The sequence below is a fragment of the Alosa pseudoharengus genome, unplaced genomic scaffold, assembly GCF_046254945.1.
Source record: "Alosa pseudoharengus isolate Yale_2024_CS ecotype anadromous, Long Island Sound unplaced genomic scaffold, YU_APseudo_1.1 YU_APseudo_1.1_scf_15, whole genome shotgun sequence".
Taxonomy (NCBI): Eukaryota; Metazoa; Chordata; class Actinopteri; order Clupeiformes; family Clupeidae; genus Alosa; species Alosa pseudoharengus.
The window spans coordinates 13,459,025-13,475,189 of NW_027468620.1; the positions used below are offsets into that span (position 1 = coordinate 13,459,025).

General features: G+C 42.1%; 1 protein-coding gene across 1 annotated transcript in view; it reads left to right on the forward strand.

Annotated features, from left to right (window-relative positions):
- rims1a (regulating synaptic membrane exocytosis 1a) overlaps positions 1-12,484 on the forward strand; it is a 101,990-nt gene extending 89,506 nt beyond the window's left edge. Inside the window, exons 27-34 of the mRNA XM_076286428.1 lie at positions 62-171; positions 598-758; positions 2,816-3,048; positions 7,468-7,627; positions 10,099-10,211; positions 10,548-10,649; positions 11,257-11,396; positions 12,266-12,484. Of these exons, the coding sequence (XP_076142543.1) occupies positions 62-171; positions 598-758; positions 2,816-3,048; positions 7,468-7,627; positions 10,099-10,211; positions 10,548-10,649; positions 11,257-11,396; positions 12,266-12,484 (1,238 nt within the window). The remainder of the gene's footprint in view (positions 1-61; positions 172-597; positions 759-2,815; positions 3,049-7,467; positions 7,628-10,098; positions 10,212-10,547; positions 10,650-11,256; positions 11,397-12,265) is intronic.
- The last annotated feature ends 3,681 nt before the right edge of the window (positions 12,485-16,165 follow it).

A 16,165-nucleotide genomic window follows, 5' to 3' on the forward strand; every position in this document is an offset into this window, starting at 1 on the left:
GTGAGCTCACTGAGCTGTAACATACAATTTCATGTTTGAAAATGCCTTTGCTTCCCTGCAGCCCTCGCAGCAGAGGAGCGAGCTCGAAAGATGAAAGTACATTCCTATAGAACGCCAGGCCCCTCCAGTGCCAGCCAGGACCTGGAGAGGGCGCTGAAGAGTAAACAAGAGGTGAGCAGTGAATGGACTCCTCTGTCCTTTAACCTACTTCTTCATAGTCAGTGTACAGTATATCAAGGGCTGGTATTTTTTCAGTATTTCTCTTATTAGTGCATGAACTTTCTGTATTTTTTCTGCATGCAGAAAAAAATCAGGAAATTATTTTAACATGATGTTTCATGTTTTCACAGTTCTATTAGAGCTGTTATTTAGTATTCTACTTGGCCAAGACTTGAGTTGTATCTGTAACCGTTGTAATTGTGTACATTGGTTAAATAACATTGTTTAGTTCCTAGTGTTCACTGTGTGCTGAGTGTGTTTCACTAATTCACGGATTGGGATGAATGCAGAGACCAAATTTCCCTCACGGGATCAAAAGAGTATATATACTTATAGTATATATACTGTAATAACCTCGTTCATCGTTCACCTCTGCAGCTTTACAAAGACCAGCGGCGGAGCTGTGACAACGTATCCCACAAGTCCTCGGACAGTGATGTCAGCGATGTGTCAGCCATCTCTCGAGCCAGCAGTGCCTCTCGGATCAGTAGCACCAGCTACATGTCCATCCAGTCAGAACGGCCCCGAGGGAGACTCAGGTCAGACAGACGCTGGACATTACTGGTTACAATGATAGTTGAGCTAGAAAAACAGTGAGAGGACACACACATCCCCAGAAGCCATTTTGATGGGTGCAGGATAAGACATAAGAGATGACTCACACGCTAGGGAGCTCCCATTTAAGAGTTTTTTACTTGTAGTGATGTTTCGAGTGATGTTCCCATGACTCTTCCTCAGACTAGAGCGATTGTTGGGAAGTGCCTTGGGCCTTATATTCAATATTGCTTTCTGTTTCCGCAATTAAGCCCTCTTAAAGCTGCAGTTGGCAATTTTTTTTTTATCATATTCACTGAAACCAACACTATGCTCCAAAAGAACAACATAAATCAGCCAGTTTTAGAAAAAAACCCGCACTTCTACCTTCACCTATTTGTTTTGCAAAAATCCACAGCTCCCAGTTCTTCTGGTCCAATCAGAGCAGGGCTGTGTGAGATCTGACTGTCAATCACAGTCTGGTGCAGTCTGGTGCGCACTGACGAGCACAAACTCGATGAGAGGGTGCTCGGTGGTAGTGGGCGAGGGGCATGAGAATTGTAAACATTCAAAATTTTGTCAATCTGTCAGACTTGCCAACTGCAGCTTTAAGTTTTTGTTTTGCGATTTTGTTTTTCCATCACTGTATAAATTATGTGAGATCCTAGCACACATTTGATACAATGCATGTTTTTGCGGCATCATCTGTTTTGGCTGTGTCATCGTCTGTTTGGCATCATGGCTTTTCTTTAATTTCCTGCAGCGGTCTCATGTGTTTCTTTTTTTCATTCTTTACTGCATGCATGCTGTTCTTGGTACCATTTGTGTGATCGATGCCTGCGCTACTGTGTCCACTCCACGTACACACGCTCTTGGTGTGGCGGCCAACTTGTTCAGGTCTAAGTCTTTAGAGGGCTGTGAGGGGGAGGAGAGGAGAGAGAGGAGGATAACGTGGAAAGTGAATGGGACAGATGACGAGCTGCTGGAAAGGCACTCGGATGAAGGGGACTCGAGGTAAATGTCAAAAGGTCAATTGGTGAAGAGGTCATTTTTCACACCTCACTGGTGTGAATATAACCCCTAAAAGTTTTGTGTTGTGGTTGAAATTTGTGTCCCTACATGATTGTATTTATAATGAATAGTTATAAATGGATGTTGACAGAGAATGTAATGTGGCAATGTGTGTAATGTGTAATGTAATGTGTGTGTGTGTGTGTGTGTTATGATTTTCTTGTCAGTTTGACAAGTGGTGTGGATTTGCCCTGAGAGACTAAATATAGTTTAATACCCTTGTTATACTGATATGGAGCACTTGTGTTTCAATCCTTTACCAGAAATGATACAGATTGTTTAACAAAAGTTAAGACTGGTCAATGCGTTTTCCAGTCCCTTCTCTCTGGTCATTGAAGCAGTGTGTAAAAATTCACACAGCTCTCATAAAAAGTCATGAAGAATGAGAGGAATGAAAAGCCAGTGTGCGTTGGTGGTATGTTTCTTGTCAAAGCTTGCACTTCCTCTCTCTTTTTGTGAATGATAAATCAAAAAATCAGTGCAGTCGGTTGTAAATCTGTCAGCGGCACTGCTGGTGTGTGTTATCTGTTTATTTTTTGGATCTCTGAGATAAAATCTTCAGGTGGGCAGATATCACGGATGTTGTTGATCTGTTTCTGAATGTTTCTGAGATTCCATATAAACCCCCAACATTGGGTGTCATCAGTGGTTAAAGTGGGATTTGGCAGTGTCGGTGCAACGGGGAAAAATTACTCACCGTTGGACAACATATTGAGTATCATGGTGTAGCAATACTTTTTGGACAAGAATTGCTAGCTTCTTGGTCACCTCTGTACACGTGAAAAATTAACTCACCATTTATTTGAACAATATCATCGCGCTATATCGTTGGTATAAAATAATATATTTATTATTAATTTATCTGAGGTGGCGGAACTGCGTTTCTCCCCGTTCCCCCCCCACTATAACCCCTGGGTGTCATGTGGATGCTGGTTGGACTCCCCTGTACTACCTCTGGCGTAACTTCTTCCTAACTTGACCTTTTCTGCAGTCGTCACATGCGCCCGTCGGGCCGGAGCATGCAGAAGAGCACGAGCGTGAGTGGCGAGATCTACTCCATGGAGCGCACCGACGGCAGCCAGTCGGACACGGCGCTGGGCATGCTAGCCGACGGCAACGACGGTAGCGGCAAGAAGCGCCGCTCCAGCCTGAGTGCCCGTGTGGTCGCCATCGTGGGCCTGCCATCCCGCCTCAGCCGCAGCACCTCCCAGCTCAGCCAGACAGGCAAGTCGGCCAATCGGGCAAGCCGTCACTGCCCCCTACGTGCGTGGCCCAATCACGTACACTCTTGCATGTATCTCGACGATAGATTAATGTGTATGCCACCGCTGTTGAGTAAACTGTTCTCTTGCACTGTTTAATTGATTTGACATGATTGACAAACAATATTTAATTAAGTATGGGCATGTTTTGGCATGGCTGTTGCCAATGATGTAGTCAGAGTTGGCAAAGCAAAGTTTTGGGATAAGGACAAATCCCTGTGAAATTAAACAGAAGCTGGCATCTGTGCTGGTATCTCTACCTCAATAACCCTTTTAGATGTAGAAAATAGAAAACACTTTTGATGTTTTGCAGGTAGACTAGTTCTAAGCATACAGCATATTGTTTGGAACTGTGAATCTGAAACTGTGTTTCTACGGGGCACTGGATAAACCAAGATTTTTTTTACAGGGTCAGCGACACACTGTGTACCCTCTTGTGTTTACATTTTCAAATGGCCATGTGTGTGTGCTGACAACTCCGTATGCCCTATATGGCAGCGGTGGCGTGGTTTAGATGACCCACTGAAACCATTTGTCCTCCTCGTGCATGTTTGACTTCTCCTTTGACAAGAATTCAGTTTCCATGCTGTCAGCTCTCAGTGTTTGCAGAGATGTGTCTCTCTTTATGCCGTCGATTGTGCTAGATAAGACTCATTTAGGATGGACTCCTAATCTGTAATCCAGTTTTTTATTACAGATCAGAGAGTAGACAATTCCTTAAAGTCACACTCCTGCCATTACTGCCATTGATCAACTCATAAAGAAAAAGTCATGAATATATGTACCTTTGAGGAAATAAGATGGGTTTTTTTCCATGAAGAAAATGCAAAAGAAAAGAAATCATCTCCTATAATTTCATGCATCAGAATTGTAGTGTCTTCAACAAACTCAACGGTCGTATAGTAGATACTCGGCTAATAGGTACTTATCATCAAATAGCAATCAACAGTGTTATGTTAATGTAGGCTGCTAACTCTGACACATTAGCTTGCTTGCTAAATGTGCTAATGCGGTAGCTATTTTCAAAAAATATTTAGAAAACTTCACTCTGCAAGTCAGTCAAGATTGGGTTCCCTTCATTGTCATGTAACAACAACAGGCTCTTCTGATTCATTAGTTTGATGCACTGCCCATCTGAATGAGAAATACTCAAACATGTTTACTTTTTATTTCACTCATGATATGAGCTGTAACACATAAAAAGCACCCAATGGACATGTTAAAAATAGGGCTGTCAATCGATTACATTTTTTTATCTAATTAATTACATACTCTGTGATTAATTAATCTAAATTAATCGCATATATAATTTTTGCTGTAAAAGTATTTTAAATATTTAACTTCAAATGAATCATTGAATAATCAGCATTAGTGACATTAAAGTTCAAAAACTCTTTTATTATTATTTTCACTGTTCAAATAATTGCCATAATAATCTATGATATGACCTAATATACTGAGGAAATAAATTCAAAGTGCTTCAAATTCAAATAAATTCAAAATAAAGTGCTTCGGGAAGAAGTTTTTTTTTCACATACAAGGCATTTCAGGCCACAGATATAACCTAGGGGACACAATGAAAATAAATTAACACTCCCCTCAATGTCAACACTTATTTCTTTGCATTGATGTGCGACTATAGAGTTGATGAACTCCGGTGATATGCAAATTCCTTGCTGCAGACATTGCAGCGGACTTTATTTTCAACACTTTATTTTTTATCAACACCATCAGGCCGTTTTTTAAAAGTAAATGTTCCAATCAATGATCCAGGCAGCACGTTTTCTTCTCTCTCCTTCATTTTACAGTCTAATTTTTACTGACTAGAACGGCTCGGGGGCAAAGGTCATACGGAATCGATTAATCTGCACTAATTTTTTTTAATCAGTTATTTTTTTTCTCAAATTAATTAATCGAAATGAATCAGTTTTTTTGACAGCCCTAGTTAAAAATGTTGAAAAGTTTCTGTTGGAAGGGGGTCTTTAAAAATGGCATACCTGCCTTTGAGAGTGTACTGTATGTAGTAGAAGTCTGGCAGTGCACAGTATGGAAAAGGCAGCATCTTAACATTTTGTTCTTGGATGCTTTGCTGCTGCAAGCACATTGCATAAATCTAACATTTATTATTGATCTCATTAGTACATTCCATGAATATATCTCATTTTCACTGAGTGGACTGTAAGGGTGCTTGTCGCAGCCTAAAAGGCTCCAATTAGATCTGCTGTACCACAGAAACATGTCTTACTCTCTCTGAGCTCCTACTGTAAAGACATCTGTCTCTCTTTCTCCATCTGTTAGGCAGGAGGAGAGATCTATGTCCCTCAGATTGTATGCAGTAGAGATACCCTGCCTTGCTTTTGGCTCGGATACGGCAGATAGGTAATCAAAGACAGCAGGCACTGGCAGCCGAGAAGCCTGTCATCCCAAGATCAACACTGGGCACTAATCAGATGTAATGTAGATGAATACCTTTGAAGTCGCTTCTGGCGTTGTTTAAAATCGTATATTTCAAGAGCAGTCTATTTATGTTTTAATAAATGGATTTCCAAATATATTTCCAAATATATATATATATATTTGTTTTTTCCCTCATATATATATATATATATGTGAAAATGGAGAGTGGGGGGGGAAGCATTCTTGGCTTCAGTGACTGACAGACCTCTAGATAATATCTTAAAAGGCCCATCGGATGATAAATCAGATGGCGAGCTAGGCTGCGGAGCTCCTATAAATCAGTCCTTTTAAAGATCTCCGCTGGCCCGCAGCAGGTGGTCCGTTCCACTACCAGTCTCTCGCTGGTTCTCACATGGTGATCAGATCCCGAACAGGAACAGGTCGAGGCATGGCGCAGCGCAGCGGCCAAGCCGGCTGCCATAAAACAACAATATTGGATCTCGGCGGCTTATAATTATATCCCTGTTTCCCTGAAGAAGCGTGCAAAGAGCAGTGAGCCAGTGGGAACGACCGGACAGCGTCCTGCCAAGCGCGGTGATTCACGCAGAGCTGTGTATTTTTAGGTGCCCGTGAGATTGCGCTCATTTGTCTGGGTTGACAAGGGCACGGAGCAGCCTCCAGCCAGCGAGCTCCGATGAGTCATTGCAACAGGTCATGTGTCTCCAATCAGGCCTGGCAAACACTAAATATGTGTGTTTATCTATTATTATCTCATACACACATATCCTTGCACCCCTCCACCCCAACACACATACACACACACACATACAAACTTCATTCAATATGTATTTCAAAAATGCCTTCAGTTCTCCCCAAAAATCACATTTGAAAAATGTTCTGGCAAATGAATATTTGGTTTCTATCACACACACACTCACACCATTCAGAATTTGTACAATTATTTGTATTTGTATTTCAAAAATGCCCTCAGTTCCCCATAAATCACATTCTAAAAATATTCTGGCAAATTAATATTGGGTGCCTATCACACACACACGTACACACACACACACACACACACACACACACAGCTCATAAGAGATTTCACGGCAGGCCTTCGCCACAATTTGTTCAGTCTGCCTTTCATGCACCAGACTGCCGGCTTTGACTGACGGTTGCATGATGTGCAGGTGGGTGGGTGGGGTATAAAATCTGCACTTTGCTTCTTTTGTAACATTCTTGGGCTGGAACAAACCAGCCTGGCCAAGAACCCTCTCAAGCGTGCCATTTGCATCCTCTAGAGCTGCTAGTTCTTCTGAACGATGTGCCATCAATTGCCAAGGGTGGGGTTGGGATGGGGGCTGGGGATGGGATGCGTCTGTGGAAATAGGCAAGCGAAGGCACTGCAGGAGCTGACATGCGTATGGCAAGTCAACTCCTGTGGTGCAAGTTGAGGTCAACTCCTGTGGTGCAAGTTGAGGTCAACTCCTGTGGTGCAAGTTGAGGGGCAGCCGTGGCTTACTGGTTAGGGCTTCGGCTTGTAACCGAAGGGTTGCCAGTTCGATCCCCGACCCAGTAGGAAAAATGTGAGCACTGCTCTCCCATGCCCACATTCACGGCTGAAGTGCCCTTGAGCATGGGACCTACTGTAACCCCTCACTGCTCCCCGAGCGCTGCTGTAGCAGGCAGCTCACTGCTCCAGGTTAGTGTGTGCTTCACCTCACTGTGTGTTCACTGTGTGCTGTTTGTGTTTCACTAATTCACGGATTGGGATAAATGCAGAGACCAAAATTCCCTCATGGGATCAAGAGTATACTTATAAGTTTGGCTAACAAACCACGGCTAACCATTAGCTGTGTTTCCTCTGTCAATATGTTGTGGATGGTGTGTATGTGTGTGTGTGTATCAGTGTATGTGTGTGCATATGAGTACACACACACACAAATGTCACCAGCCATTTTGTATTTGTGTGATTCCCCTTTAGAAGCTGCCCAGAAGCAGCAGAAGACCAAGGGGAGTCAGGGTGGTATCCAACGTAGCCAGGAGACGGGCATGGCGGTGGAGTACCCGCGCAACGCCATGGCCCGCCAGGCCAGCCGCGAGTCCACCGACGGCAGCATGAACAGCTACAGCTCTGAGGGGAAGTGAGTATGGGCGTCCAGTCAGCACTTCCTGTTTCAGAGTAAAAGTCCTGGAAAAAGTATAGCTATAGAACACACACCTGGATAAAGGTGCTGACCAGGATGCCATCATAAGTAAAGACAGAGTGGCTGCATGCTCTTTTCTCTTTCTCACTACCGGTATGTATTAACACTTGTTGTAAATTGTAAATAATACTTATATACCAGTAAGTATTTATAATATATAGTAAGTATATAATACATATACTATATATATTATATATATTATTTATAATATAAGTAAGTATAACTTAATCAAAATAAATGTTGAGGAAGAGAAAAAAGTGTGTGACTACTCTTTACTTAATACAAGTCCTCCCCAGGATATGATGGGGTGAGTGGACCTCAGCTGGCAGATTTTTCTGATAAGTCCAAACGAAGGTGATTTAATGGTCATGGAATGACTTACTGCTGAATGTGTCGTCGTCACTCCCATTATTCATCGTGATTTCCTTCCTATTGTGTATTCTGCACAGAATTGGGATAGGAATCTCAACGCTACAGTTTCTCATTTCATGGTTTATGTCGGTGTGGCGGTGACCTTGTCTACTTTGTAATCATTCCCTATTCTTGCAGAGAGAATGTGACAAAGCAAAATGAAAACAGAGAATCCAGCTGGATGTGTGAACAAGTGAGATGGGAACACGGCAGCCTTTTTACTCTGCTGAGCCAGTACCATCTTAATCTGCTCCATCACACAGATCAGACTCATGTGACACTGAATACTAGAGGATCCTGACTTAGGCATTCAGGGCTCAGCTGGTTATACCAACATGTCACGTCTGGTGTATTGCACTTCTACATGTCGTCAGAGAGCTTCTTATACAAAGTGATCATGAAATGGCTTGATCGCTTTGATTGATCGTTTCACGAGCTATTCAGCAGAGGTTTTGGTATCCAGCAAGAAACACAGATTGTGCAGCGTGTTTCCCCTCTCGTCCGTCCTTCGGACAAAGCAATCATTAACATTATTGTCGGGACATTAATCACGCTGCTTCTTCAAGGCCACTTGACCTCCCCTCTCTCCATCCCATAATTAAAACACGCATCATCCATCAGCCCGAGGCCCCCTCTGCCCCAGACAGCTGTCGGAGTGGCCAGACTGAAATAAACTGCCCGCGTCCAGCCGGCTGTCAATCACAGCTGACTTCAGTCCTTCAGCCAGCCTATGCCAAGACAGATGTGGGGGGATGGCACTGCCATTTGAAGCTAATTATGATCATATTAACCAGACCACTTGTTGTTTTCTGAATGCACGCGCACACACACATACACACACACACATACACACACACACACACACACTTACTCATACATACATGCGGGCTTACACATGCTCATACAAACAGATACATATATAGTACACATACACACACATACACACACATTATGCTCATACAAACAGATACACACACACACACACATACAACCACACACAAGCAGGCACACATATACACACACTCACGCACACACACACAGTCACGCACACACACACACACACACACACACACAGAGACACAACTGTATGAGCAGGGGCTCTCTCATATCTCATATGGTTGCTCGCTAGCATGACCACAGCTGGCACCTCTGGCCCAGCATTCTTGTGCGGGTGAGGTCATGGAAACGAGCGCTGGCTTCAAAGGGAACGTAGGTTGCATTACTACAGAGCTGACGAGCTGGAACGCAGGACATGTCTTAAATACCTCAACCAGAGAGAGAGAGAGAGAGAGAGAGAGAAAGAGATGGAGAAAAAGAAAGAAGGGCGGCATAGAAAAGGAGAGGAGTGCTGCTTCTGAGGCTCTGTCCATCTTTGGGCCCTGCTGATGTGTCAGCCATCAGGCCTCAGCCAGAGAAGGCAGCTGTTCACAGAGAAGTTAACACAAGTCAAGGAGCCCAGTGTCAGCTGGAAGCTGGTGGTAATTGTTTTCAATCGCTCACTCAGAGACACAGTGGTGGCAATGGTAGTCAAATATTGCCCACTGCCTAAACAGAGTGGAAAGACTTGCACAAAATTTGCACAAAATTTGCACAAAATCAGAATTCACTAGAATTGGATGGATCAACTTACATAAGGTAAAATGTGACAAAGGTTGATGAAAATGGCATTATTCACATCAAATCGCATGTTGCAGTATTATTATATATTTCAGTTTAAGTTGCCTTGATACATCTCCTCTCCTGACTGGGAGAACGCCAATTTTCAGTGTGCTCAACATAGCACTTGCATTTCCGATTTTTCACTTGCAAGAGCTCTCAGAATACGCAGGCCTTTCACCAGAGCCTCAGTATCATCTCACATGCGCAGCGTAACATTGGAGTTTTCCCAGTGTGTTTTGACGATGTTGTTGTGCTTGCTGGATGGTCCGCATGCCAGGACAGCTTGGTGAGTACGGGCCACTCAGTCTGTGTGTGTGTGTGTGTGTGTGTGTGTCCAGTCTGATCTTCTCAGGGATGAGGCTCGGGGCTGACAGTCAGTTCAGCGACTTCCTGGACGGCCTGGGTCCTGGTCAGCTGGTGGGGAGACAAACCCTGGCCACGCCCGCCATGGGTGAGTAACAGTGGAAGAGTGACAATAATCACATAGGATTCAGGGACTCAACACAAAACCTGTATTGTAGGAAAAAAAACATTTAGTTTTGTTTATCTTCATTATCTTTTTATATAACATTAACATTATTAATAGTAATAATATCATTGTTATTTTTGAATCTATCTACCTGTATTTATTTTTGTATGCTTTGACAACACAATTGTAGTTAGAAAAGTGAACATCTATTTTCAGTTTTAGAAGCAGTTTTTAATTGAAGGTCTTCTCTCCCTCTCTCTTATCCTCTTTTTATATTCTCTCTCTTTCTCTCTCTCTATCTCTCTCTCGTTCCTACAGGAGACATCCAGATTGGCCTGATGGACAAGAAAGGTCAGCTGGAGGTGGAGGTGATTAGGGCCCGTGGCCTTACACCCAAACCAGGATCCAAAAACCTCCCAGGTGAGAGCTCTCCTCCTGTCTGCATGGACGTCTCAGAGGACAGGCTATATTTTGTATGTAGAAACTCATGGCCATGAGATAAATCCTGCCTCTAACTGGTATTCAGTTATTAGGTCTGACATCATATGTCATTTCAGCCTAACAGCTCTTTCGTATAAAAAAGTCTACTAGTGCCGCCAGCCTGTTTTCACAATCTGTAAAACCTTATCACCATCACCTTCGTTTTAGTCAGGGTAAAAAAGAATCGCTTGACTCGAACAGAATAATTACTGTAGCTGTGCGATCAGAAGATGAATTTGAATTTTCTTTGAATTTCCCCTTGGGGATCAATAAAGTATCTATCTATCTATCTATCTATCTATCTATCTAGATATAATCACGGGTAATGTCCAGGCCTCCGTGAAAATGTTCTTGTAGGCTACTTTAAATAGCGGAAAGAAATAGTTTATTTTACTGTCTATAGGAAAAACGAGCCGCTCTGGGCTCAGTTGGACCCGGAAAAAGAATTATCGGCACATTATTGCATCACAACTTAACCGGATTGTATCTCACAGGAAGCTGTGGTCACTCTTACTAAGCCTGTGCCTCTGTGTCTCTCCTCTTACAGCTCCCTATGTCAAGGTCTACTTGTTGGATAACGGGGTGTGTAAAGCCAAAAAGAAAACCAAGATTGCACGAAAAACACTTGACCCGTTATACCAGCAAGCGCTGCTTTTTGACGAGAGTCCGCAGGGTAAAGTTTTACAGGTCAGTTCTCTAAATGTTATATTCCCTCAGTGGTTTGTTTGCCATGTTTTCTCCCCAATGAGGTCTATACTGTAAAGATCTGTGAAAAAGTAAATGTACAGCTTTACTGTGGCGTGGCTATAGTAAAGCAAAGTTGAATACAATTAAAGCCATCCTTACACCAGAAGACTTTGACAAGGTTTGGGAAAGATTCTTGAAAGATTGTAGTCTTTTCAGTAAAGCTTGAATTAGTTAATAAATAAAGCATTAGTTAAAATACTCCAATTTTTCAAGAATCGTTCCCAAATCTTGTTAAAGTCTTCTGATGTATGGGGGTAGCATTAGGTGACATATAATGATGCACTTAGAATCTTGTTGTGGTGTCCAAGGTGGTCAAGTGCCAGATATTTGTTAGTGATTGGTAGTGTTCTCACCTTTCATACTGTGCTGAGGAACTTTATGTACAGATTCATGTGTCGATTAACTGAGTCAAGGAATTCAGTTATAATGGCCTTAACTGACCCTACACTAAGCAACTCAAGATATACTTCCTTCTTTTGGAAACATTGGAGCAATCATCTGTATGTGCTTTAATCACTTGGGATAGTCATTTATCTGTATGTATTGTTGTGCACTCTTTATGTAATGTCTTGCATTTTTAATCCGGAAATTGAGTCTGTAAAATTAATCTAATTTATATATTCTTGTTATTTTAAGGAACTTTCCATTAAATTAACTTTCCATTAAATGTGCGGTTATTGTACTGGCACAAAATGTGCAGTTTTCCTGTTTATTAGCTTTTTGTTTTACAGTGTATGTGTTTGCTATTAATTAACGTTACTGGATTTGTTTGTGTTTTGTTGACACAATATCCACTCAATCCCTCCCAGGTCATAGTTTGGGGCGACTACGGGCGAATGGACCACAAATGCTTTATGGGAGTTGCACAGATCCTATTGAAGGAGCTGGACCTTTCAAGCACAGTGATTGGCTGGTACAAACTCTTTCCTCCTTCCTCATTGGTGGACCCTACGTTAGCTCCACTTACCCGACGGGCTTCCCAAACATCACTCGATAGTTCTTCAGTGCCGCCAGGCGTTCGGTCCTAGTGAAGGGGGAGGCAGGATCCCCTCTCCCACCCCCCCAGGTCTACCTAAGCGGACCAAGGACACACACCTGTGGCAACAATCAGAGCCCTGAGAGACAAACCAGAATCACGATCAAAGCTTTCACTGGAGCCTGACAATCACTTCTCCACCCCTTATATTTTGGCTCTCTTTGCCATTTTTGTCTTTTCTCTGCAGGTCTGTCGAGGTTTGATTTTATTTTGTTTTTTGTTTTTTTGTTGCTGGCTTCATTCATGCTGAATGTGACCTTGTTCCATTCAGTCACCGTGACTAAACAATCAAACTGGTCAGTCAAAGTAGTGATGGCTGACTCTTGGTCAACAGTGTCAGTGACATCATCATGTTCTTTCTTCCTCCTTGCCATATAAGGAGTGTGGGTGTGTTTGGGACAGTCAAGACAGGGCTACAGAAAGTGAGGCAGGCCACTGTAAGACTGAGAGACCCCTCCTTTCCAGGGGTTGTACCACAGGTCAAATGTCAATAGGCCCCGGTCCCCCTATGGTAGATGCTGACCTTAACAAGTCTGTTTACAGAAGATCTCTCCAACTGCTTTGCCTTCTCACTGTACTTGTATCTTGGTACAGGGGCACACACACACATAGACAAACCATACATACAACCATACATACATACATACATACATACATACATACATACATACATTGCGCACGCACACACACACACACACACACACATACACGCGTGGAATGTGAAGACCTGTGTTATGTTTCCTGACATTTGTTTCCAAACATAAGTAACATACTGAGCAGTTATGGGAAGCCTCTTCCGTAAGTTTTCTAATTTGTCTAATTATCAGTCATTCCCTTTTAGTTTTTAGAATATTGTGTTCCAAGTGCACACAATAGTGTAAGTGCACTCGACCTTGCAAAGCCACTGGCCCTGGTCCTTCAATAGGTTGTTGATGTTCAGTCCAAGTTTCAGCATAAACCACTTTCAGCTGTTGCCATGGTATCACAGAATGGTATCACAGTCACATTGACATGTGATTTTGCCTTGGCAATTGCCAATCAAGGTCAGATATGATTACAGGAATGGTCCGCTGATGATCTTTTACAATCCAAGAACAGTTTTGGTTTGTTTTGTTTTTTTTGGATTTTGGACTTTTCTTTTTGAGTATTAGAAAATTATTGCATTTTGAGAAACAGATAACAGGCTAAATGAAAAAGCTTGATTTTGTCCCCTCTTCTTAAAGCCATTCATTTTCTACTTTTCGTTTTGTTGTATCACGTGTTTCTCAAGAATCAGCATTCACACACATAACCCCTCTCTCCTCATCTAAATGTGGCAGTAAAATGCAGGTTGTGTTTAGACCAGAGTTTTGTCCAGAGATCTTCTCGATACAAAAAAGAGATAAAAGACGACAAAGGCCACCCTCTCCTTCTCGCCAGAGGAGCCAGCATGTCTCTGGAACGGTCCCGAACTGCATGCACATTTTGTAAACCAAGACGGATGAGAATTTAAAAAAAAAATAACAAGAGACGAACATACTCGTGTGTTAGTTCCACATACTGTAGGCAAGCTTGTGTGTTGCATGCACCTGTACAGTTTGCTCGTATTTAATGAATAGATTAGCCAATGAACTGAAGCCATTCATTTCACACGTGGACGTTTGGCCAGGTCCCGTCCTGCTCGTTGTCCCCTGTGTTGAGGCTCGGTGTCTTTGGGGGAACATTTTTTTCTTAAATGTTTTATTTTTTAGATTTCCTTTTTTTTTTAGAAAAAAAAACAACAACAAAAAAGATATCCCTGTTGATGATCAAAAGTGCTGTACTGTCTGTTGTACTCAGCAAACACAAGTCCCTCTGTGCGTATGGAAGGTGTTGTTGTTGCTCTAGTTTACTACAGAGGGACTACAACAGACTTATAGAATAATGTGTATAAAAATCCAGAGCTATCTATATATGAAGTATAATTATGATTATACAGAAAAAAATACAGGATAGAGAAATATATATAAAGATATATATTTAAAAAAAGAGTGTATCCAAGTTAAGATCACCTATACAGACACACATGCACATGCAGTAATGTTGATACGAGTCAGTGATGTACTTGCTTGTATTTACTCTGTGGCCCAGTCAATCTGTGGCCCAGTCAATCTGTCACCTCGGTCCGTTGATCGGTACCAAGGCCACTAAGGGACACCTTCAGATCTTTCCTTTCCTCCTCTCACTCCTCTTTCTCGCCTCTTTCACTCTATCTTTTTTTTGTTTTCCTAAACACAGTAACAATTCAAATGTTAAACATAGGAAATTGGACTGCCACCAATCTATTTTGCTTTATTAGTATCCCTATCCCCTTAACACTTGGTTAGAAAACAAACAAACAAACAAACAAATAAACAAGCTCACACGCTTCATATTTAACCAATGATGAGTTTACTTTGATGTCCGTCGAGGCTGACTACTTTCCTTTGTCAGTATTATTTAAGAATACTGATTGTTTACAAATCATGTGTTCCACTGAAACAGAATAGAAGGTATTCACTGCAACATTTCTTGTTTGTACAACAGATGTGGCTCAAATGATGTGTATGTTTTATATTCAAGAGTTCATTTTTATTATTTACAAATAAAAGAATGTGTGGAAGAGATTTGACTGAAGATTCTGTTATTTTTGATGTTGGAGTTCTCCCGTTGTTTTCTGCCAGTGAGATCACTCTGGAAGCAGAGTATACTGGACTGAGTTCAAATCACAGGTGACAACAGCAAACCAACTCCCCCGCCAAGTGTTAAGATCTAGTACTGCACACAATTAGTTTCTAAATGAAAATAGCCGCTAATGACTTGGGAAGTTACAGTAATGGTGGGTGGGTTTAGACAAATTTCTTTCCATAATCTGTTTTTCTCGATCATACTTCACACATGTCATGTGAAAGCAACACAATGCAGTTATTTTACCTTAAAACTAGTGGTACAAAATATGACCGCCACTCGGTCCTGCACATTCTCTATGCAAAAATAAATCACACTTGTCAATTTGTCTCCATTTCCTACTCCATCCTCTACTCTTGCAACTTTTGTGTATGTAAATAAGTGTGTGCATGTGTGTTTTTGCTTTTGTGTATTGTATATGTCTGCTTCTCTCTATGTGTGTGTGGGTGTGTGTGTGTGTGTGTGTGTTCGCTTGTGAGAGTGTATGTGTTGGGGAGGTAATCCACCAAAAAGGCTCCACCCAAACCCACAAGCGCTACTGCCCACCCATGCCCACATTGCCCCAAATTATGCGGGTCCAGGATTGGCCTCTTCGCCCACCTGAAGACCCATAAGGACCAAGGAGGACCGACATACTCGACCACGAGTGTCCGCCGATGATGATGATGATGGTGTGTGTGCCTGTGTGCGTGCGCACAATTCTAGAATCTAAGTGAGATAAATAACCTTAAATCTCTAACCTAAAGTGAATATTTTCACTTTTTTTTTTTTTTTCCTATTATTTGCTTATAACAAGACATTTTTAGACATTTTTGCACTTGATTTAAGTTTTTCTGATCTTGTTATAAGTGAAAATCGTCTTGTTCTATTGGGGGTGGGGGGGGTATGTGCGTGTTTGTGTGTGTGTGTGCCTGCGTGTGTGCATGTGTGTGTGTCGTGTGCATGCAAATTCTAGAATTCTAGAATCTAAATTACATAAATAACCTTA